Source organism: Monodelphis domestica, chromosome 1 (genome assembly GCF_027887165.1).
Source record: "Monodelphis domestica isolate mMonDom1 chromosome 1, mMonDom1.pri, whole genome shotgun sequence".
Lineage (NCBI taxonomy): Eukaryota > Metazoa > Chordata > Mammalia > Didelphimorphia > Didelphidae > Monodelphis > Monodelphis domestica.
Window position 1 is genome coordinate 126,755,194 of NC_077227.1, and position 23,785 is coordinate 126,778,978.

General features: G+C 42.9%; 1 protein-coding gene across 1 annotated transcript; it reads left to right on the top strand.

Annotated features, from left to right (window-relative positions):
- The first annotated feature begins 6,084 nt into the window (after window positions 1-6,084).
- LOC100015455 (mesoderm posterior protein 1) lies at window positions 6,085-7,720 on the top strand. Its single transcript, XM_056815579.1, has 3 exons — window positions 6,085-6,810; window positions 7,211-7,214; window positions 7,491-7,720. The coding sequence occupies exons 1-3, from the start codon at window positions 6,085-6,087 to the stop codon at window positions 7,718-7,720; spliced, it is 960 nt and encodes a 319-aa protein (XP_056671557.1).
- Window positions 7,721-23,785: the final 16,065 nt, after the last annotated feature.

Here is a 23,785-nt window from a genome sequence, read left to right on the forward strand (position 1 = left end):
TTGGAACGCCTATCAACACAACAATAAACAATCAAAAGAATTCAGATGAGACTTGATACTTATCTCCTGGGAGAGGAGAAGAAATGAAAATGTGTCAAGAGATATAGTTTTAGACATGGCTAATGTGGGAATTTATTTTGCAAGGCTATACCTATTAAGGGCTTTATTTTTCAGGTTTGTATTTGTTATTTGCTCAATGTGGAGGGAGTTGGTGGGAGGAACAGATTAATTTTTAAAAGCTTGCTAATGGGAACAAACAAAAAGATAAAGTGGGGGCTTCAGTATGGCTGTAGGAAATGCCCAAGAGGGGAGAGTGAAAGCTTCACTTTGAGTTAGAGAAAAATCCAAAAGTCCACAGAAATCCTCAGAAATTTTCTAGAAACCTTAAATCAAAGCTCAGACCTCTGACAGGGCCCCCAAGAAGAATAACACTTAAATCAAAGAAGAGGAGCAAGGGGACTTCATTCTCAGAATTTTTCCAGAAATCTATCAATAATTGGCCCTAACTCCACCTTGTTCTTGTGGAAACCAAGATCAGCCCTGGCTTCCAAGGACTATGAGGACCTCCACCCAAAGTTACCTCAACAAAGACCTTTCAGTAATGCCATTGGCTGATTTTGGATTAATGAAGATCTGGGTTCAAGTGTTATCTGACATATACTAGCTGTGTCAATTTAGGCAAGTTACTTAACTTTTTGTTCTCAGGCAATTGAGAGCTGCCAGTCAGCTTTAGTACAGGAAGATTCCTCCCCTTGGCTAGGGCATTACAACACAATGTTGTGTTAAACTTTCTCATTAATGGCTGAATAATAACTTGGGAAGTCTTTGGTGTAGGGCCTAAAGACTCTGTTTGTCCAGAGGTTGCCTTTGCCTGGGGAAGGGAAATTTTAAAAATAGTTGTAAGTCTCACCAATTGGTGTACCTTCTTGGTCTGCCTAGCCTGTTATCTTATATGGGAGTTTTCCTGTTTAGTCTGTACTGACTTTTTCCAAGTTCTTTTCTATGTCGTTTCTGTCCTTAAAAGATTATTCTAATAATATGGAAATGGGTTTTGAACAAGGATACATGTAAAACCCAGTGGAACTGCTCCTTGTCTGTAGGAGGGGACAGAGAGGAGGGGAGAGAAAGAACATGAATTATGCAACCATGAAAAAGCATTCTTAATTAATTAAATAAGTTTAAAGGAAAAAAAGAAAGAACATGGATTGTAAAATATCAGAAAACAATTATTAAAAATTGTATTGATGTGTAATCCAGAAAAAATAAAAATTTGTTATAATAAAAAAGATTATTCTCTTCATTATTGTTTGAGCCTTTGAATTACAATATATACTTTTGCACATTCAGATTTAGAGAAAAGGTGATACCAAATGCTTACTTTTCTAGTCCCTTTCCACTGAAGCATCCTTGGTCTTTTCGATGTCTTCTATATCTCTGATTCTGTATCTGTACAAATGGCCATCCCATTTACTCCTTACTACATAAATCACTGATTTGACTTCAGCCTTTGGATACAGATGTTTCTATCTAAAACTCAGGTTCACGTCTGCTTGATTTGGGCCAAAGACACTGAATTCTGTTCCAGGGGATATTTTCAGTGAGTAGTTTCCTCAGTTACAATCCAGCAGTAACTTTTAACATAGCCTGAGGCTGACATGTTCATGTTTCTGATAACAAAGAGAGTATGAATGATCAGGTAGCTTTCTGGGAGCTATCTCTGGCAAAAGAATGGCTCCAAAGGAGTGCATGTGTCACCCTCCCTGCTCCAACCAACCCCTCAGAGAAGTTTTCCCTTTCTGAGAAGTAGGGAGGAGGGGCTATGTACAATTGGCAAGGGCAGGGGCAAAGGTACTTCAGGGCTTATTGGGGAGAGAGGAGGACTAATAAGAAAGAAGAGAATCCCAGAATTACCCCAGAAGCCAACAAGTCAAACTTGATTAAGAATGTCCTCTCCAAAATCACCAAGTAGTTATCTAGCCTTTTCAGAAAGACCCTATATGACATGGAACTCCCTGCCTCCCAAAGCAGTGCCATTGCTCTTTTGGCCAGCTCTACTTGTTGGGAAATTTTTCTTTACATCTTTCAAAGCTAAATCTGTCTCACTGTAACGTCTACTCATTGATCCTTGTCACTCCTTCTTGGGTCAAGCAGAATAAGTCTAATGGCACTTCCACACATCAGCTCTTGAATTACTTGACATGTTAACATGTTTGCCCAAAGTTTATTCTCTAAGGCCAAGCATTTCCAGTTTATTTAAACAATTCTTTTATTGTATGGAGTGAAGGCCCATTACTGTATTGATTACCCTTTCTTAACTATAAGCCCTTTCCATTTCATCAATATCCATGCTAAAATGGGATGTCCAGAACTGAACATAATAATCTGGTTGTGGTTTGGATAGGGCAGAGGACAGAAGAATTTGAAACAGGGATAATGGCTGAGAGTTTTAAGATTTGCAAAGCACCTTAATCTAAAGTATATACTTTGATCTTCACAATGATGTTGTGATTGATGTTATTGCTTGTGACTGTGAGAAATAATTTGATCCCCACCATATTTGAGTAGACCCCTGCCCATCCTAAATCACTGATTTTATCTCTTTGATAACTTCCAATCAATGTTATCCAGTTTAATATGATTTCATGGAAATAATGATGAATTCTTTTGTATTAAGACATTTAGCGAATTAAGGATAATCAACTAACCCTAATTTGACAATTATTTTAAGATAGGTAGTTGAGTACATTTTCTTCATATTAGATTATGAAGTTTCTTAGGACATGCCCCTTGCTTGACCACCTTGGTTTGGAACATTCAAGTTCCTCATGGCTCAGGGTATCCTTGCTCCTGTGTAATTTCAATCCACCAATGAAAATGTATATTTTGAGTTGTACCAGTCCAGAAGGGACTGCACTCATGAATTATTGTTTGAACATTAAGACTATAAATATTGTGTCTTAGAACAAGGGAGGGTCTCAGATCATGAGGAAGGCCTGGGATCCTATTTGTTGAAGGGGATCAATTCCTTTAATAAATAGTTATAGGCTTGGGGATCTCAGTTATTTTACTGCAGATTGGATAAATTTCTGGTGTTACACTATTTAATAGATTCTATGACTTTCTTAATTTGGGCTAAATTGGAATTAGCTTTTTTATGGCTCCCATTTCAAACCACTAGTGATATTGAGCTTTCATTCCAAGACAATCTCTTGATACTTTCTCTAAAGAAAAGAATTGTTTCTAGCCACATTTCCCCTGACTTACCCTTGGAAAGTTGATTTTCTGAAGCCAAGAGCAAGAATTCCCAAGACTACTGAATTTCATCTTTATCAGATTCAACCCAACATCAGCATCCTGAGACCTTTTTTGGATGTTCTCCCTCTCCCTCAATATGCTTGTCATCTCTCCCATATTTGAGTTATCTGCAAATTTGGTAAGCATACCATAATAAGGCCAAGTGATATTTATATAATGTTTTGAGGCTTACATTTTTCTCATTTAATGCTCACAAATGATCCCCATTTTACAGCTGGAAAAAAAGTCAGAGAGAATCAGTGGTTTAGTAAATATTAGAGCATGGAGTTGAACCAAAGATTCTAATTCCTGCTCAAGGGATATTTACATTTACACTGCATCATGTCATCTATATTTTCATCCATGTCAGTGATAAAAATAGTAAGTACACAGAACCAATAATGCATTCCTCAAGGCATTTCACTAGAGACCTTCCTCCAAGCTGGTGTTAATGAAGGATGGAAAGGAAAAAATGAAGGAAGTACTGAAAGGGGTAAAAATTGGAGCTGAGAGAGAAAAAGGAAGATTTTGCCTTTTAACAATGAATCAACAAACAGTTATTAAGTATTGACGATGTTTAAGCACTGGGATATGGAATAATTCCTGCCTTACAATCTAGCAAGAGCAGACAACATAAGTAGATACACAATGGATACAAAATACATCAGAGAAGGCATTAGTAGATGAACCCTTGAGCTGAATCTTAAAAGAAGCTAGAGATTGTAAGGGGTGGAAGTGAGAAGGAGAGTACCTTTCAGGCTTGGAAAAGGGAAAGTGTCATGTTTGAGGAACAAGAAAAAGGCCACTTTAAGCTGACTGTAGTGTGTTTGAAATAAATAACAGGAAGAAAGGTATATTGGGCCAGGTTGTGAAAGGCTTTGTAAACAGAGGAGTTCATATTTGATTCTGCAAGTAATATGGAGCTTTTGTAGTTTTTAAGTGACTTTCTAACCCCAATTTTGACTTGTGCTTTCAGAATTATCACTTTAAAATGGAGAGCTGGGGGGCAGTTAGGTGGGTCAGTGGATTAAGAGCCAAGTCTAGAGGTGGAAGGTCCTGGGTTCAAATACGACCTCAGACACTTATCTGTGTGATTCTGGACAAGTCACTTAATCCCATTTGTCTAGCCTTTATAATATTGATTCTAAGATAGAAGGCAAAGGTTTAAAAAAAAAATGAGAGAGCTGAGGAGGAGGGGAAAGATTCGAGGAGAATGCCAGCGAAGAGATCACAAGATAAGAAATTAGTTGGCCAATAGTTGTCTTCAATCAGAGCTGTCAGATACAATAAAGATTAAGTTTATTCTGCTTGATCCGGAGGGCAGAATTAAAAGCAGAGGTGGATGTTTCCTGGAAGTCGATTTAGGCTTACTAGAAGAAAGTCCTGCCAAACAGGCGAACAAAAATGGATCCCTTAGGCATTCTGAGTCACTGGATGATTTCAACTGACGGCTAACTTGTTGGGATGAGGTAGAGGAGCTTTTTGTGTAGATACTGTGAGCTCTGAAGGCCTTTCCAACTCAGATTCTGTGAACAGAAAATGAGATGAGGAGATAGTGTCATGGAGGACAGTGACAACCTGGGCCAGGGCTTAGGAGAGTAAACCATTATGTAGGAGATTATAAAGCAGGGAAGGGCTAGATAGTTACTGTTCCACAAGGCAGAGGGAGATCAGGCAGTCTGTCCATTACATTGTGCTTAGTACTGTGGAAGATCCTCCACAACAATCCTGGGAGGTAGGTGCTATTATTATCCCCATTTTACAAAAGGGGAAAGGAATAAAGGTTAAGTGACTTGCCCAAGGCCATACAGCTAGATCACAGGATCTTTGTGTTGCATAAATCCCATTTAATTTCATGGGATCACAGACTTAGAATTGGAAGGGCCATTAGCCATCTGTATCCTACCACTTTTTTTTACACACAAAAGGCTCTTCAGTGTCCTGATCTCCTGGGCAAGGCCAAAGGGACCTTTTTACTGAGAAAACCGAGGCCCAGCAAAGTACAACATTTTGCCCAAGTTAGCACAGGTAAGTTAGTAGCAGGGCCTTAATTTGAAGCTAGGTCGCTATCTTCAGTGCTTCTTCCATTATTCTAGGGTGCCTCTGGGGGTCCTCAAAAATCATCATAATTCAGACTCATTCAGAAGTCACCCCAGAGTTCCCAACAGCTAACCCTTTCTATTCATTCCTTAAACTCATACCAGCCCTTTGGAGATTTGGGGATGCTTCCACTAAGGCCAGACCAGCTGAATGGGAAGAACCCCTCTTCTGCTCCCTCCTCTCTTCCCTTCCATCCTTCCCTCATGAGCCTGGCTCGCTCAATTCTAGCCACAAAGGGTTCTAGCAGATCCCAAGTGGACCGGTGTCAGCCCCCTCCCCCCTCCTTCCTGCGGCCTTTACTTACACCTGTGTCCTTTGCTCCGGGCTTACCCTAGTGCCAGGTCCTTGACTGTCCCAGCGCTTCTCCTCACTGCCAGGACCTCCCAAGGTCCCCATGTCCCGTTCACATTCACAAGGCTCACCAGCTAGGAGCTAGCCTAGGGAGACCGCGGGTTGGTGGCAGAGGAGAGGTGCCCTCCCTCGGCCCACAGATGGCCGTCCAGCCGCGTCCCACGCTGACCCACCCGGGTTAAATTCGACACCCCCGGTTCAAAGGCCCAGTCCCCTGGGCCCCAGCCCTGTTCGGCTTTGATGTGCTGATGGGGCCTGGAAGGTGCTATTTCACACCTCCAGGCTCCGGATAAAGCGGGCTGCCGGCCGCTGACTCCTCAGATTCCCCTAGCCTCTGCCATGGCCCACTCTCCTGCCTCACTCCTCAGCCCAGACTCCTGGCTCCTTCCGCAAGGTTGGGTTTGGGGGGCTGCGCCCCAGATGCCTCCGCTGTCATCAGACAGAGACTGCAGCTGCTCTCCGGCCTCCTCCTCGGACTCCTGGGACCTCTCCCCACCTGGACCCCAAGCGCGCTTCCTCTCAGCTGGCCACACTCCCAAGGCGCCCAGCACCAGGACAGGCGTTGGGAACACAGCCGTCAGGCGAGCTGGCAGGGGCCGCTTGGGCAGCGGGCAGCGGCAGAGCGCCAGCGAGCGGGAGAAGCTGCGGATGCGCAACCTGTCCAGGGCACTGCACGACCTGCGTCGCTACCTGCCACCTTCTGTGGCTCCCGCAGGCCAGAGCCTGACCAAGATCGAGACCCTGCGCCTGGCTATACGCTACATTGGTCACCTGTCGGCCCTTCTGGGACTCAGCGAGGAGAGCCTGAGGCGCCGGCGGAGCGAGGCTACACCGCGGGGCTGTCCTCTCTGCCCGGATGGACTGGGCTGCTGTCCCAGCCTGACCCATGGCCTCAGCCCAGCCTCCCCTGTCCCTGAAACGCGCTCTCCTCGGCTCCCTGACGGCTGGGAGTCCCCATCTTCCTGCCCCACAGCTGCTCCCCAGCTCGAGAGATGTGGGGGGCAGATCCTCGATGCGAATACTTTGCTCCTGGAAGAGCAGGTGGCTGATCTAGACACGGCCTCGGTGAGTGTCTCTTTCCCGCCCTTTCCTCTCTCCCCCGGCTTTTGGTCACTTCCACCTTCTGCCTCATCCTCTTCCCCTCCTCAGCCCAGGGACAGAATATAGATGGTTTGTGCTGGGTGTATCAGGTTTCGAAGCCGTAGCCCCTCTCGACTCCCTCAATTCCATCTGGTTGCTGAAGACCAGTCTGACACTGGTGCCTGGCCACTTGCCCAGTCCAGAGTGGGAACTGAGCAAGGGGTAGGGGGCCAGGCTCAGAGTAGAGGGGGAGTGGGGGAGGGAAGAGAGTTGCTTTTCCATATCAGACCCTTAGCCAGGTTGTAAAAACCAGGACCTCTGGAATCCTCCTCTATCCCTTATTCAGAATCCTGAGTAACCTCTAGCCTTATTCGTCTCTTCCCAGTCGGGTGGCCCCATAGCGTGTGTACTTTGAGCTCACTAAAAGTGGATTGAGGGAAGGGAGAGAGGAAGCCGAAAAATGATTCAGTGGTCAGAGCTTTCCTCAGGGTGGTAGGGATCCCATTAGTGGCATTTTCCACCACCCAAGGACTCTTTAACTTTATCCCTATATCCTGCACCCTCTGGGGATCTCCTGCCGCGGGAGGCGCCGGTGAGCCCAGGGAGGCGGCGCCCGAGTGAACTAGATTTCTGACTAACACGCCTCCACCTCCTTTTCCCTACAGATCTTTCCCGGAGAAGTGCTGTCCTTGCTAGAGACCTGGGTGCCCCTCCTCCCACAGGAATGACCAGGCTCTCGGAAGCGCTGAACTTGAGTGGGAATCCAACTGCTCTCCGGCTGATGGACTCAGAGCCCTTCACTGGCTTCCATAGCCAGGCGGAAGCGGTTGACCTACCTGCTACAACTCAAACTCAGTCTTACCCAGAGTTTCCAGAACCGAAGAGCTGGACTTAAGAGAACTGAAAACAGAACTCAGGGGTGGAGCGAGCTAAAGACTGTCTCTGCTGCCTTTAATTCGACTTGAGCTCCTTTATATCTAACTCTCAGTATGGAACTAAGGACTCGGGCTCCAGTCTTTCAGCCACTGGGAAATCAGGTACTACCTGCCCAGGTGTGATCTCGAGATACCCCCTGGGAAAAAAGCTCTAGTCATTCCCTCAGGAGAAGGGGTTAGGAGCTGGAGGGAGTCACTGGCACCTTGGACCTTAAAGGATGGAGAAGGGAGGAGGGATGAGATGTCTCCTCTGTATTTATTTATTTGTGAATAATAAAACAATTGCTTTTGAATGTTGTAAATTGAAAATTCCTTCTGCCTTAATGGCATAAATTCTTTCTCTAATGCCCTTTCTGAAGTCTTTCTGAGTCTTCTATTGTGTGAGTGGGGACAATAATGATCCCTCTTTCCTAAGAGCTTTTCCTCTTCTTCACCCCTTATCCGAGAGGGAAAATATATGTGTGAGGGGTTACCTTCTCAAATCATCTATTATTATTCCTGGTCAAAGTTTCACCTTCACCACCTGAAGCAGCTTTGCTTTGTAGCCCAATACTCTGCACAGAGTAGAGGGTTCAGTCCAACTAAGATGATGGGGTACAAAAAAAAGAAAAACCAATTGTCCCTACCTTCCAGGAGTTTACATAATATTGAGTAATCATTATTTCGTTCAATATATACAGTATTTCATTTAGTACTGTAATTCCTCCTTGATTAATAAAAGCATATGTACCTTTCTTTCTAAGAACTTCTCCCCTTCTGCATCAGTCTGGGATATTCAATCAATCCTTCAGTGTTTATTGTTTAAATGAATTAATGAATATCTTCATTATGTGATATGTATCTGGAGAGAACCAAAGGGACTTGTCAGAAAACAGGTCCCAGAAATGCTTTCTTCCACAGAACCATTCTAAAGAGCTTTGAAGCTATGGAGGGGTGGGTGGGTGGGGAGTCCTGGGCTTGTTATCCATGAAATGTCCCAGCCCTTAACTTGAGCTTACCGGTGGAGGAGACATAGTCAGCAGGTCAATGATGCTCTTGGTTCAGCAAAGAGGGTGGGAATGGGATTCTGAGGACAACTCCCAGAGGTAGCTGATAGTACAGTAGTCAGAGTGCTGGGGCTGGGGTGAGAATACTTCAGATCAAATCCAACCACCAATATTTACTAGTACCCTAAGCAAGTCACTTAAGTTGTTTACTTCACTTTCCTTGCTTGTAACATGAGGATAATAATATCACTTACCTCCCATATAAGATATTTATAAAAGGTGCTTAGTACAGTGACTAACACATACATGCTTATTCCCTTTCTCCCCTTCCTGTGGCAGTGACTATTCATGCTTTGTCTTTGTATTACTAGCTCTTATAGACATTAGGACTTAATGTTTATTGTATTTAATTGCTGAATGGAGTTTATAAAGGTCATAGGTTTTTATTTTTTTTTTAAGAAAAGCAGGAGTTTATTGAGAGCTAATTAATATGAAGCAATTTAAAAAGAGTTCTCTTTTAAAAATTTTTTATCTTTATTATCATGCAAAACACACTTCCATATTGGTCATTGTTGTAAGAGCACACTCATAAAAAACCAAACCCCCCAAATAAAACCATAAATATACTGAGCCATAGGTTCTTAAATAAAATTAATCCATAACCTCAAACACCAAGCTATCACCAAGGAATCAAAGGGATGGGTCTGCCATTTCTTCATAGATCTAACTGACTTTTCAAAGATCAAACAACTATTTGAAGGCAGCTTAGATTAGCTTTAATATGCTGTTCTCTTTATTGTCACTAATTTCCTTTTTAGTGGCTTCACTAACGATTCTGCTCAAGAACACAGGATACATAGATTCTAATACAGGAATGGCAAACCTTTTAGAGATGGAGTGCCATGCCCCTCCCCCTGAGTGCTGGGTGTATCCTGCCCTACCCCTTCCCCACACAGGAGAGAGAGAAAGCACTCCCACTGAGCTGCTGGGCAGAGAGGTAGGTGAAATGAGGAATGTCTTCAGCCAGTGTAGAAAGGGGACTGGCTGGAGAGCTCCATTTCCCTCCAGCTCTGTTGCCTATGAGCTGCCCACCTTACCCCTTGTGAGCTCCAATTGGGCTGCTGGGTAGAAGGGCAGGGGATGTGAAAAAATGTCATCAGGCACAATGGAGAAGGGGAGGGGAGCAGCTCTGTCCAAATCCCTCTACCTTTCTAGTAACTGGGGGGAGGGGGTGGCATATGCCTACAGAGATTGCTCTTTGTGCCATGTTTAGCACCTGTGCTAAACCATCACTGTTCAAATGCCATCCCCATCCTAGTTTAAATGATTATTCTCTTTCATTGAGCCACATCCTATCTTCTATTTCTCCTTGCTTCTCCTATTTCTGTTTCTTGTTTTTTTCTCTTTCTCTTTCTTACTTTTTCTTTCTCTTTCTTCCTCCCTTCTTTCCTTTGTAATTAGGGGGTTTGGGAAGGTAGGATCTGATGGGAGATCAATGGATTACTTTGAGCCAGTATCAGGGTTTCCAATTGTAGGTTGAAGGGCCTAACAATTAGCCCTGACCAGGTCAGAACCTGATCTGGGACCAGCACACAGATTTACTCAGTCACAGTAAATGGAAGATGTAATTTATTTCCAGAGACAGACAGACAGATAGAGATTTGAAAAGTAAGAGGAATCCCTGTCACTAGTCCACTAGCAACAAAACTCAGATATAAACCTCCTTGGAGAGAGTCTTCATAGATTTAGTAGACTATACTTATCACCCTTTCCTCTCTAATATATAAATCCAGTCCCTGTTCTAAATAACCTTCACTAAACCCCTCTCTTGGTTATTACTAGAGGTGATGGTCTGTGACAGATTTGGCAGGGCCCAGAGTAGGTCCCAGGTCCACATGGACCCAGACCTCTGCTTACTGTTCAGTGGAGATAGCTGGAATAGGTTAGTCAGAACCTCAGGGCTCTTCTCCCAGGGATACACAACAAACAGGATAGGAAGCACGAATAGGATCAGTAACCTCAGGACAGGCAGCCACACTCCCCAGGTTGCATTCTGAGAGAGCCAACTGCCCCCAGATTCAGCTTCAGCCTTCCTTCCAGCATTCCAGAATCTTTCTCTGCAAGCCTCATGCATCTGTCCCTTGCAAACCTTATCTCTTCCTCATAACACCTTCCTTCCATCTTTCCTTCCTTCCTTTGTTTCCTTTCTCTCTCTCTTTTTTCCTTTCTTTTTCTCCCTTCACTTCTCTTTCTTTTCTTCTTGTTTTGTTGAGGGCACCATTATCCTTCTAGTTGCTTGGGTTCACAGCCTTGGGGTTATACATCATGACCTCTTTCTCTTCTTTCCACACCATGGCCAATCAGTTAGTATGTCTTGATCTACCACCTCAGCATCTCTGGTATCTGTCCCCTTCTCTCTGCTCTCACAACCATCACCATATTTCAGGCCCTTATTGAATTTCTCATTTGGACTACTGCAGTTGTCCTTTTAGGTCTCTTCCCTCTCCAACCCATTTCTCTATGTAACTGCCAAAATGATATTCTTTTTTTCCCCAGATGTATCAGTCCATTTATTATTATTCCAGCAGAGAGGATACTTTTGCTTCCCTAAAATAGAAAAACAATGTGTACTGGAGCAGAATGGTTTTCAACCACTTCTGGGTGGAATGAAACAAAAACCTTTAATTAGAGTATGAGTCCTTTCCTATCCCCCCCCCCCTTTTTTTTTGAAAAATTTATTTAGTCAATTTAGAACATTATTCTTTGGTTACAAGAATCATATTCTTTCCCTCCCTCCCCTCCCCCACCTCTTCCCTTAGCCAATGCGCAATTCCACTGGGTTTTACATGTGTCCTTGATCAGAACCTATTTCCATGCTCTTGATGTTTGCACTTGTATGTTCATTTAGAGTCTATATCCCCCTTGACCCATGTATTCAAGCAGTTGTTTTTCTTCTGTGTTTCTACTCCCACAGTTTTTCCCCTGAATGTGGATAGTGTTCTTTAGTTGTTCAGGATCACTGCATTGCCACTTCTGTCCATTACATTCAATTGTAGCACAGTGTATCAGTCTCTGTGTACAATGTTCTCCTGGTTCTGCTCCTCTCACTCTGCATCAATTCCTGGAGGTTGTTCCAATTCCCATGGAATTCCTCCACTTTATTATTCCTTTGAGCACAATAGTATTCCATCACCAACATATCCCACAATTTGTTCAGCCATTCCCCAATTGAAGGGTATCCCCTCATTTTCCAAATTTTTGCCACCACAAAGAGCGCAGCTATGAATATTTTTGTACATGTCTTTTTCCTTATCTCTTTGGGGTACAAATCCAGCAGTGCTATGGCTGGATCAAAGGGCAGACAGTCTTTTATCGCCCTTTGGGCATAGTTCCCAATTGCCCTCCAGAATGGTTGGATCAATTCACAACTCCACCAGCAATGCATTAATGTCCCAACTTTGACACATCCCCCTCTGGCATTCATCACTTTCTTTTTCATGTTAGCCAATCTGCTAGATGTAAGGTGATACCTCAAAGTTGTTTTGATTTGCATCTCTCTCCTTATAAGAGACTTAGAACATTTTTTCATGTGCTTATTGTTTTGATTTCTTTATCTGAAAATTGCCTATTCATGTCCCTTGCCCATTTGTCAGTTGGAGAATGGCTTGATTTTTTTGTACAATTAATTTAGATCTTTATAAATTTGAGTATTTAGAGCTTTGTCAGAGGTTTTTGTTATGAAGATTTTTTCCCCCAATTTGTTGCTTCTCTTCTAATTTTGGTTGCATTGGTTTTGTCTGTACAAAACCTTTTTAATTTAATGTAATCAAAATTATTTATTTTACATTTTGTGATTTTTTTCTAACTCTTGCTTGGTCTTAAAATCTTTCCTTTCCCAAAGATCTGACAAGTATACTATTCTATGTTCACCTAATTTGCTTATAGTTTCCTTCTTTATATTCAAGTCATTCACCCATTCTGAATTTATCTTGGTGTAGGGTGTGAGATGTTGATCCAAACCTAATTAATCTCTCCCATACTGTCTTCCAATTTTCCCAGCAGTTTTTATCAAATAGTGGATTTTGTTTCCAAAAGTTGGGATCTTTGGGCTTATCATAGACTGTCTTGCTGAGGTAATTTACCCCAAGTCTATTCCACTGATCCTCCTTTCTGTCTCTTAGTCAGTACCATATTGCTTTGATGACCGCTGCTTTATAGTATAGTTTTAGATCTGGGACTGCAAGGCTACCTTCCTTTGCATCCAAAATGATATTCTTTAATTACAGGTGTCATCATGTTCCCTCACTCAAAAAGTTTCAGGGCTTCTAGGGTCAAATGCAAATTCATCTCTTTCACATGTAAAGACCTTCACAATCTGACTCTTCTTTAACTTTCCAGAAAATCTTCTATGACTCCCTTCACACACTCAGTGATTCAGTCATACTAGCCTCTTTGCTATTGGTCACATTCTCCCATCTTTGTGTCTGCACAGTCTGTTGCCCTGTGGTAGGGCCTGCTCTTAACTACTCTATGGACAGTTTCCTACTGGCCTATATCACAGATGCATGGCCCTCTAATGCAGTGGTTCTCAACATTTCTAATGCCATGACCCCACAATACAGTTCCTCATGTTGCAGTGACCCCAAACCAAAAAATTATTTTGGTGGCTACTTCAAAACTGTAATTTTGCTACAGTTATGATTCAGAATGTAAATACCTGATATGCATTATGTATTCTCATTGCTACAAATCAAACTTAATTTAAACATAGTGATTAATCACAAAAACAATATTTAATTATATGTTGAGAAATATTAATCCAGCAGGAGGCAGCCTAAGCCCTGGGGTGGGAGGTAAGTCCTGCCTAGGGAGGGGGTCCGCAAACACTGCCTTCTTCTTCCTGTCATCTCCCTCCAGCTCGAGCTGAGGCTTCACTTTGCTGCGGTTACTTGGCTCCATTATCTGCTCCAGGAGTTATCCTTTCTAGGACTCGTTCTTAACCCCTCTGTAGCCAGCACCTGGGTGCTCTCTCTGGGTCTTTGTTTGAGTCCAGTTTCCAGGCAACAGGGTAAATCCATTGCCCCTCATAGGGGGAGGGCTGCTGATAGGTGACTAATATTAGTACAATGTGCAGGCAGCAGGGTCCCTGTTCTTTCCGAGATCTTGCTGTAAAGTAGTGCAATTTCTCAGTGGCTAAAGCCATCAGAAATATGTATTTTCTGATGGCTTTAGGCGACCCCTGTGTTCTGGTCATTTGACCCCCACTGGGGTCGCAACCCACAGGTTGAGAACCTCTGCTCTAACGGATGAAGTATTGAATAAGGAGCCCAGAATGAATGTTAAAATTCGATTTGCTCTATAGCTATTTCAGGGAGCCTATATACTATGTTTCTAGAGCATATTTTAGAGTCTAAAGTCTGGTTGATGAGAGTTGAATTAAATCAGAAATTCATGAAAATGAAACTCTGGTAACTTCATTCTTTAGATGAGCTTTTGAACACTTATGCAGGGGAGTTTCTCCAAAGCCTAGCCCAAGTCACTAAAGAGCAGGCTCTTGTCTCTATGAGAACAAGTCCAAAATGAAACATGGGATGATGAGTCAAACTATCTCCTGTGTTCCTTCCCTCCTTTCTTTGCCCTGACAATGAATAACAATGCTTAAAAATCCCAAAGCACTGAGCCAGGAGCAGATGTAACAGATAACATCTGGCTTCCCCACCAGTCACCAACCACCCTGGAGTCTCCTCATGTTGGAGGAGCATCTCTAATGCTTGCTAGAGATGGCACTTCTGTATGAAAGAGGAGAACTGGGAAGATACATCACAGAATTCTGGATGCAGATTTGGAAGACTGAAATAATCCCTTCTGTCTCCAGATGGCTATAAAACAAAAATCCTACAATAAACTTCATTTAGATGTGTAAATCTTGTAGCTGGCTTTTCTCCCTTTTCCCTCCCTAGTGATTCAATCAATCAATCAATCAACATACATTTATTAAATGAATTCTAATGTGCCAGGCACTGAGCTAGGCGCTGGAAATAAAAAGACAAAAATGAAACCGATCTTGCCCTCAAGGGGAGGGAGGAGACAATATGTAATAAATATTCTATACATAGAGATGTCAACGGCTAATAAAAAGGTCTTTTTCTCTCTTCTCTCAATATATATTTTATATATGTATATACATATGTACATATATGTGTATATCTCTCCATTTTTCTGTGTTATTATCACAGATGGCATCTTCTAATTTAACCCTTTTTAAAACCTGCAGGAACAGGTGGTACAAGACTGTTCTCCAGAGTCCCCCCAAAAGTAAGAGTAAGCAAGAGGAGGTTTGAAGATGATCAGGAGAAACTCCATAGGAGCGGAGTCCTTGATAACTTCTTTTCTCTTTTAATTTTTTTTTGTCTTGCAAAACGCACTTCCACATTGGTCATTGTTGTAAAAGCACATTCCTACATAACCCAAACCCCCAAATAAAACCATAAATATACTGATGTGAGAGACAACTCCAACAGTTCTTTCTCTGGAGGTGTATGGTATTCCCCCTCATGAGTCTGTCAGGATTGTCCCAGATCATTGCATGGCTGAGAGTAGCTACGTTTTTGTGATTTAAAATTTTTCTCCCTCTTGCTTGGTCTAGCACCCAGGAAGGCATGTGCTAGCTAATGACAAATCAAAAACAACTTACTGACCCCCTGGGCTGTCCTAAGCCAAGCTGGAGCCACCATTGGCACATGTGAGATGCAGGAAGTGAGGTAGAGAACAGCCTCTGGAGTTCTCGTCACTTTCTGTGGAGAGGGCTAGACACCAGTTCGATCCTGGAGCTTGAGCTTGGAGGAGCCCTGCAGACAACTTTCCTACAGATCGGTCATGTGAGTGATAAGGACTGACTCCCTTCTCTGCCTTGGCTCTCCAAGGCCTTAAACTCCCACCTTGGCTCAGCCTGAGCCAGAGCAGTTTTGAGTTAAACTCTTTTCCTTCTCTCTCTCTCTCTCTCTCTCTCTCTCTAATAATTTCTTCTTCCTGTTGGAATTAAATCACCATAAAAACTCCATTCTGACTTGAGTGTTTCATTTAGGATTTTATAAATAAAATCCTTTGCGACCAATAATTATTTTATTCAGTCTCAACCCCTAAATGTAACAATAACATTTTCATGGATAATTACCGCCCAATATTGCTGTTACTGTGTACAATTTCTTAATAATTCTACTCCCACCTGGCCACCAAAAAATTGCTTGTCAAAACAGAAGGAAGAGTAAATTTCCCAAACGAAGGGTTGGGGTGGGCTAGAGAGTAGTCCCATTTTAACAGTACTAAGTGATTATTTAATATCTATCTTAGGGTCATTCAGAACCAGATCAGCAAGGCTTCTTTTAAAAATCTGAGGCTTAGGACTGTTTGCACACAAGCAGAGAGAGAGTCTTTTGCCAATGTGCCAAGGCCCTAACTTCCAGTGAGTTGGAGTGGGGCAAGCAAAATGATAAATGACTCTCCCTCAGTGGCTGAAGATGTAACATGAATTGATGTGAGCTGCTTACCCTAGTGCAATGTTTCAGGGATTATCTGGGACACCTAATGCACACTCAGCCTACACTTACAGGCCTGTGTTTGACCCCTTTAAGGATCATGTAATTCACAACCAGAGGAAAACTTAGAGATTGCTTAGTAGAAAGGAATTCTTACTCTTTTGGGGGTTCATTGGAAATCTAGTGAAGCTTATGAATTCCTTCTCATGATGCTTTTAAATACATAAAATAAAATACATAGGATTACAAAGGAAATTGATCACTCTGAAAAACAGTCATTGTAATATTTTAAAAATACATTCATGGGGATAGCTGGGTGGCTCAGTGGATTGAGAACCAGGCCCAGAGATGAGAGGTCCTGGGTTCAAATGTGACCTCAAATACTTCCTAGCTGTGTGATCCTGGGCAAGTCACTTGACCCCCATTGCCTAGCCCTTACCACTCTTCTGCCTTGGAACCAATACATAGTATGATTCTAAAATGGAAGATAAGAGTTTAAAAAACAAACACATCCATAGATCCTAGATTAAGAACCCTTCATCTAGTATAATCCTCTCAGGTAATTTATGAGGAAACCAATTGAGACAGATAAAGTAGCAGAGTTGAGTTGGGATTTGTATCTAAATTAAGCAATTATATTGGAAGCACCTTGATAGCAGGATTTGTTATATCTATTTTTGTGTCTTTTGCTGAAAAATGCTTAATCAACGTAGAATTGAATCAAATCTGCTATAGTAGCACTTTCTCTACCATTTGATTTGATACTTAAATCACTACCTTCTATTGTTTTTAGTTGTATCATGGCTCTGTCCTTTCTCTTCAACCAGACTGTAATCTCCTAGAAGGCAGAGACTTCTGTATCATCACTGTCCCCCTCCCAGCACCTTTCTAGTATGGTATCATACATTTAACCCTTACCAATGGAAATAAACTGAACTCTTCAACATTAGGGCAGAATACATGTTAAACCCAGCGGAACTGTGCATCATATATGGGAGGAGGGTGGAAGGAGGGAAGGGAAGGAACATGAGTCTTATAACCATGGAAAATTATTCTAAATCATCTTATTAAATAAAATGTAACCCCCCAATCAATTAATTAATTAATTAAAAATTTTAGGGCAGAATAATTGATTAGAGGAAAAGGGTTTCTGCTTGTTCCTGAGACATCGATTCATACTTTGGTCCATAAAAGAATGAAAATTTTATCATCAGTACATTCACAACTTTTTGAGTTTCTAAGGTGCTTTTCTAGCAGAAAAGAGGAAGGATTTGAAAGAAGAAAATCAGAGAACTGAACAGGATGTTAGAGATAACTAATCCAACACTTCCTTTTTTAAATGGGGAAAATGAAGCTCCAGGAGGGTAACTGATTTGTCTAAGTCTGTTAATGGCAGACCAGGGACCAGAACCCAGGCCTCTGACTCTCAAACCAGGGCACTTTCCATTAAATTACTTCTGAGTTATTATTAAACTGTTTGAGCTGTTCTATTCAAGGGCAAGGACAAGTCTGTCTGTCTGCTTTGAATATTTGCCTGAATCATGGCAGATATTTTCTAATCTTTCTCATTCTAATTCTAATTTTCTAAGGAGAGAGCATCAGCTAAGGGAAGTTGAAGCCCTTACTGTACCTGTATATACCAATGAAGAGTAAGATTTACAAATTCAAAGATATAGAAATGGAAATGACCTTTGCAGCCATCCATTCCAACTCCTTCATTTTACAGATGAAGAATCTATGACCCAGAAATTTTGAGTGGCCCAAAGCCACATGGCTAGTAAATAACAGAGTTAAAATTGGAACTCCAAAGCCAACTCTTTATTTTATTTTTTGCTTTTTGTTTTTAAACCCTTTCTTCCATCTTAGAATCAATACTGGGTATTGGTTCCAAGGTAGAAGAGCAGTAAGGGCTAGGCAACGAGGGTTAAGTGACTTGCCCAGGGTCACACAGCTAGGAAGTGTCTGAAGTCAGATTTAAACCCAGGACCTTCCAGGCTGGCTCTCTATCCACTGAGTGACCTACCTAGCAGTCCCTTTTAATATTCTTTATATTGTATTGCACTGCTTCCTAAGGGGGAAAAGACCATCATCCATAGACCGTCTTTCAAATAAGAAAATTATAAGACTCTGCACATTTTAGAGATAAAATCTTATCTCTAGGAAAGCCTAAGACATGGATCATTTCAATCAACTTTGAGGATAAAGAACAGATATTTTTATCCTACCCTACAACTTTCCTCCAGCCACCCCCACATACACCTACTTAAATTCCTTAGACTAAGATGATATCTGAATCAAAAACTCTCTGGGTCAGTTCCTTGAACTAAATGATCAAGTCAGAATCACAGCTTTTCGAAGAGAGTTTAGAGTTCATCTAGTCCAACCTGGGCTTCAACAGAAATCTCCTCCACAACATTCCCCATTCAAGTTGAAGACCTCCTTTATTAAATTTAAATTAAATTATGAGTTCCTATACTATGAAGCCTTCTGCGTAAGAGTTTGCCAATTTCCTTTTGTAAGAGAGTTCTGTATTTGGAAGTTTGTGCTTACATCCCGCTGAAATCCATCTTTTTTTGTAATTTTCACCCAGTTTTCCCTGATTCTGCCCTTTTGGGCCAAGCTAAGTAAGTCTAACTTTTCTTCTATAAGACAACCTTTCAAAGATTTGAAGTATGCTATGATTTTCCCAAATCTTCTCTTTCTCAGGTTTTCTTCAGCTGGCCCTTGTATGGATGATCAAATGTTCCTTCTCCTTCCTGGTTACCCTCTTCTAGACCTCTTCAGTTGATCTGTGTCCTTCCTAAAATGAGTGGTTGGGTAATTACAATTTGAGCCCTAGAACTACAATTCCCAGAACCCCACTTTTCCTTCTCACGTTATGTGCTGACGCTCTGCTTCTTGCACTCTCTTCCTGGGACCCGTGGCTGGTTGAAGCTGGCTTTTTGGGAGAGGGGAGAGGTCTTATTTTGGCTAGATAATTATGTGTTTATACTTCTATTTCCTTCTTATTCCTTTACTTCAGGTGATTATTAATAAATCTTACAAAATATAATACTTGGGAGTATTGGACATGAATTTAAATCTTACATGGTCCAGAATCAAATATAGTATTTCAGATGGGATCTGAGCAAGGACTCAAGGTAGACAAGGATTATTATTTCCACTGTTATGGTGGGTCAGCCAAGACATTTAAAGTGTCCTTTTTCACCATGTTTCCTCCTTCCCCAACCTGGATCCATCCTGGGTAGGGTGGCAGGGAGACTTGTCACTACTTCCTGGTACCTTTGCTCTTTTACCTACTCCTTGCCCAATCCCCTAGCTTCTGGGCTGCTCAGAACACGGTTTGGATGAGAGGAGTCACTGGACCTGCTCTTTAAAGTGAGAAGGGAGACTACCAGGTCTTATGTCTGCCCTGCCTCCATCCCCTCCAGATCCTGGGACTGTCACCTGAATATTAACATGATTTAAAGTTCCCCGGACCCCAATATTCAGCCTCTCCCACAGCATCGGTAGGACTTTCCTGGCCTTCCTATTTGCCCTTAGCTGATCTTTATGTGTGGTCTTTTCTATTTGCAGGGTGAGTTCTTTTAGAACAGGAATTATGCCACTTTTTCTATTTTTATACTCAGCTCTCACTATAGTATAACATGGTAATGTAATATAGTAGGTGCTTTAATAAGTACTTAAAAAAAAAACCCTAACCTTCTATTTTAGAATCAGTACTGGGTACTGGTTTTAAGGCAGAAGAGCAGTAAGGGCTAGACAATGGGGATTAAGTGACTTGTCCAGGGTCCCGCAGCTGGAAAGTATCTGAGGTCATATTTGAACCCAGGACCTCCCATCTCTAGGCCTGGCTTTCAATCCACTGAGCCACCCAGCTGCCCCTTTTAATAAGTACTTAAAAAAAAATTCATTCATTTAATAATTGTTGCTTGTTTCCAGGAAGTTTTTCCTAACTCTTCTTCATTCTAGTGCCTTCCCTCTATTATTTATTTTCTGTTTGTCTTGTATATAGCTTGTTTGGATATGTGTTTACATATTGTATCCGCCCCCTAGATTGTAAACTCCTTCAGGGCAGGGGCTGTCTTTGGTCTCTGGTACTTAATGTTGACTGATTGATTGTTGAGCCAAGAATAGGTGAGAGAGGCTGGACCTATGATTTTGCTGTTAAAAGGAACTCCTGGCTGAGTAAATTCTTTCTCCCAGTGCAGATTGGCATCTTCTCTGTGACTTAAAGTTTTAGAGTTGTCTAAAGGTTTTTGAGTGGTTAAGTGACTTGCCCAGGGTCATACAGCCAATCTACATCAGTGACTGGACTTGGACCCACATCTTCTTGGCTCGAAATCAATTCTCCTCTTCCACTAACTTTCTCAGGAAAGTTGCTGCTAAAAGAGAATGGATCATCGGTGAGTGGAATGGACCGCGGCCTGGATTTATCTGGGGAACCAGGCTGATTCATAACTAGAAACCTAGTTTTCAAGTCATGTTGACTGGACAGAGCCAGCTGAACCCCCGCATCAAAATAAGCCTCGTCTGTGGGTTGATTTCTTTGCTACCCCCCACCCTACTCCTGTCTGGGTCTTTGTTGAGCTTGTGTCTGTGGTGGGAATAAATCTGGTAGTACATTATGAATGAGGACTTTCGCAGAGGACGGGTTTGATCAGAGAAGGGGCAGGTCCAGGCACAGGGCAAGAGCAATGGATAATGAAGCCTAGAGCACAAGATGGAGAAGCCATGTGGCATGTTGCCGAGCCTCAGATGTACCAGAGGGCTGCAAGGACCCCCATTCCTAACAAGATGATAGAAATGGAACTCACTGACATGTGCAGGTTTATGGAGAGGAGGAGGAGGAGGTAAGAAACCAAAGAGAAGTGGGGTGCCGTCGTTATTTAAGGGCGTTTGAGTGCTGGGGAATAAAGCCTTCTAAGAGGCTTGAGAAGAAAGTCTGTACCTCCCAGTGGGGTTCAGGGAAGGCTTCTTGGAGGAGGCAGCGTTGGAGTTGGGGTTGAAAGGCTAGGGAGTGATTCAAGAGGATTAAGAGGAGGAGGGGAGAATGGACCAAATTCTTCCCGTTACAATGCCACATAAACAAGTTTGGTGACAGAGAGGCTGCTATCCCCAGAAGGCTCCATTACCCACCGGGTGTGCCCTTGGAAAAGCAGGGAGCCTTCTCAGGGGATGGAGTGAGGGTGCCCCATAGGGAAGCACATTGCCATCTCGGGTACCGAGAAGGTCCTGCTGGAAGTTCGGGCTTATGGATGGCGTCCTCCCACATCTGGCAAAAATATATGGTGTGCATGACAGCTGGATACAAATGAGGAATGTTTCCTGGGAAGGATGGAGCTCCAGCAGGAAGGGGGCGTGGGAGAAGCTTCACTTCCCAGCCCAATCTCCCTCAGTTCGGGACTACAGCTGGCTTTGGAACGGGAGAACTGTCTGGGCCGCGTTATTAGCACGGAGGTGCTAATGGAGATTCACACCGAGGTGCTAATAAACAATCACCTCCTCCTTTCCCCTCATCCCGGGCCCCGAGAGGGGGAGGGGTAAAGCCCAGGGAAGGGGGTGTCGGTTAAAGAGCCCCAGTTACCTGTGAAATGACTTGCTAATAACTTTAATTCCTTCATTCTTGGAGCAAAACCTTTGACATTCAAATGTCTGCCTCGCCAGCCCCCGGGCTGGGCTTTTCTCCCCACCCCTCCGCCGGAGTCGGTTAGGATCCTGCCTTCCCAGCAGGTGGGAGAGAAGCAGGATGGAGATGGGGGAACGCGGATGACTAATGCAATCAGAGAGTGGAATGGCGTCAGGGCCAGCCTCCTCACTACCAAAACTTGGAGAAGTCTCCCAGTTTGTGGAATCCTCTCTGGGACTCAGCCAGGTTCTACTCTGTTTTCCAAGTCTCACACTGCCCACCCCGTGTGGTTTCTCTCTTGGCAAAGTACCATTATGTAGGAAATCAAGGCCATGGGGCAATGGCCACCTCCAGCGCCTCACTAGCACCCGCATCCTTTCCTCTCGGAAGAACACGGGCACTGCTTTCCAAGGTCGAGCCTTCTGCTTGCACTCTTCATCCCACCCCGCTCTCTAGGGAGCTTCTCTTCTCTGATCGTCAGGCCTTTCCCACAGGATGCCTGAACAACGTGCCCGTCTCCCATCCGTAGAAACAAAGCAAAAAACCTTCTGCCTCGACCGCCTTCTCAAGTCATGGCCACAGAATGAGAGGGTTACACGATTGGAGAGCCGGAGGGGCCTCCCAATTCTTGATCTCACACTTCGGGGAAAAATGTTTGCGCAGGCAATCCCAAAATGTCCGTTTACTTATCTGGAAATGATACGCCTGCACGTCTGAACTAATGATGGCATCCGTCAGAAAATATGCACGGGGACAAATTCTAAAAAGGATGCTCTAAAGGTGAAATACGATTTGGGCTTACTTAGACCTGCACTTTGGGAAAAACAATTTGGCAGCTGTGTGAGGGATCACTGGGAAGAGCCTTGAGTCAGGGAGGCCAATTAGGAGATCACTGACAGAGGCTCCAAGGTAAGAAGTGAGGGGAGCCCAAAGCAGGGCGCTAGCTGGGGGAGCAGAGAAGAGACAGATGCTGAGGGTAGATAGGAACCGCAGGCATTGACAACTTATGGAATATGTGAGGCGAGTGATAATGAGAAGCGGAGAATAATACTGAGGTTGTGAACCTGAGTGGTGATAGATTTGACAAAAACAAGGAAGTTCCAAAGAGGGGTGGCTTTGGGGGGGGGAGATAATGTAATGAGATCTGAGATACAGATCACACACAGCCTATTCATCTCGTGAGACTCACTCGGTTCTACTAAGAGGTGCTTGTGGCAGCCATTAGGAAATCTGGGAGGTGGTGGGTGAATCTTCTGGGGGGAGAAGGGATTTTCTCAATGGAACCTGCCCTGCTGCTGCTGCTTTGGGTGTCTCAGTAGTGGTTAGGTTAGTGGTTTTTTTTTTTTCCATTAAAGAAATTGCCCCACGGTAATTTAATATACTATTTATAACATTTTTTAGCTTTATTAAGTGCTTATAGTAACTACAATAGTTAGCATTAATAAACTATAATAACTTTTGGTAAAAAAAAAGCTCCTTATATAGTTGTAAAATATAAATTTAATTCTATCTATAATTATGGAAGCTAAATATAAAACTGTAAAATGAACTATAAATGACAAATATTTTGAGACATTCTGCAAGAATTAAAAGTAATCCAACAAGACTTCCTATGCTTACTTACTACTATCTACAAGACTTCATTTTAAATTTCATATTACATTTCTTCTTTTTTAATTTTGTTTTTATTATCATGTAAGATCCACTTCCATACTGGTCCTTGTAAGAGCACACTCATGCAGAACCCAAACCCCCAAATAAACCCATAACTACACTGATGTGAGAGACGACTCCAACAGTTCTTTCTCTGGAGGTGGATAGCATTCCCTGTCCTAAGTCTTACAGGGTTGTCCCAGATCATTGCATGGCTGAGAT

Excerpts from the sequence above, each read along its gene's own strand:
- LOC100015455 (XM_056815579.1), top strand. The coding sequence starts at position 6,085 with ATGGCCCACTCTCCTGCCTCACTCCTCAGCCCAGACTCCTGGCTCCTT.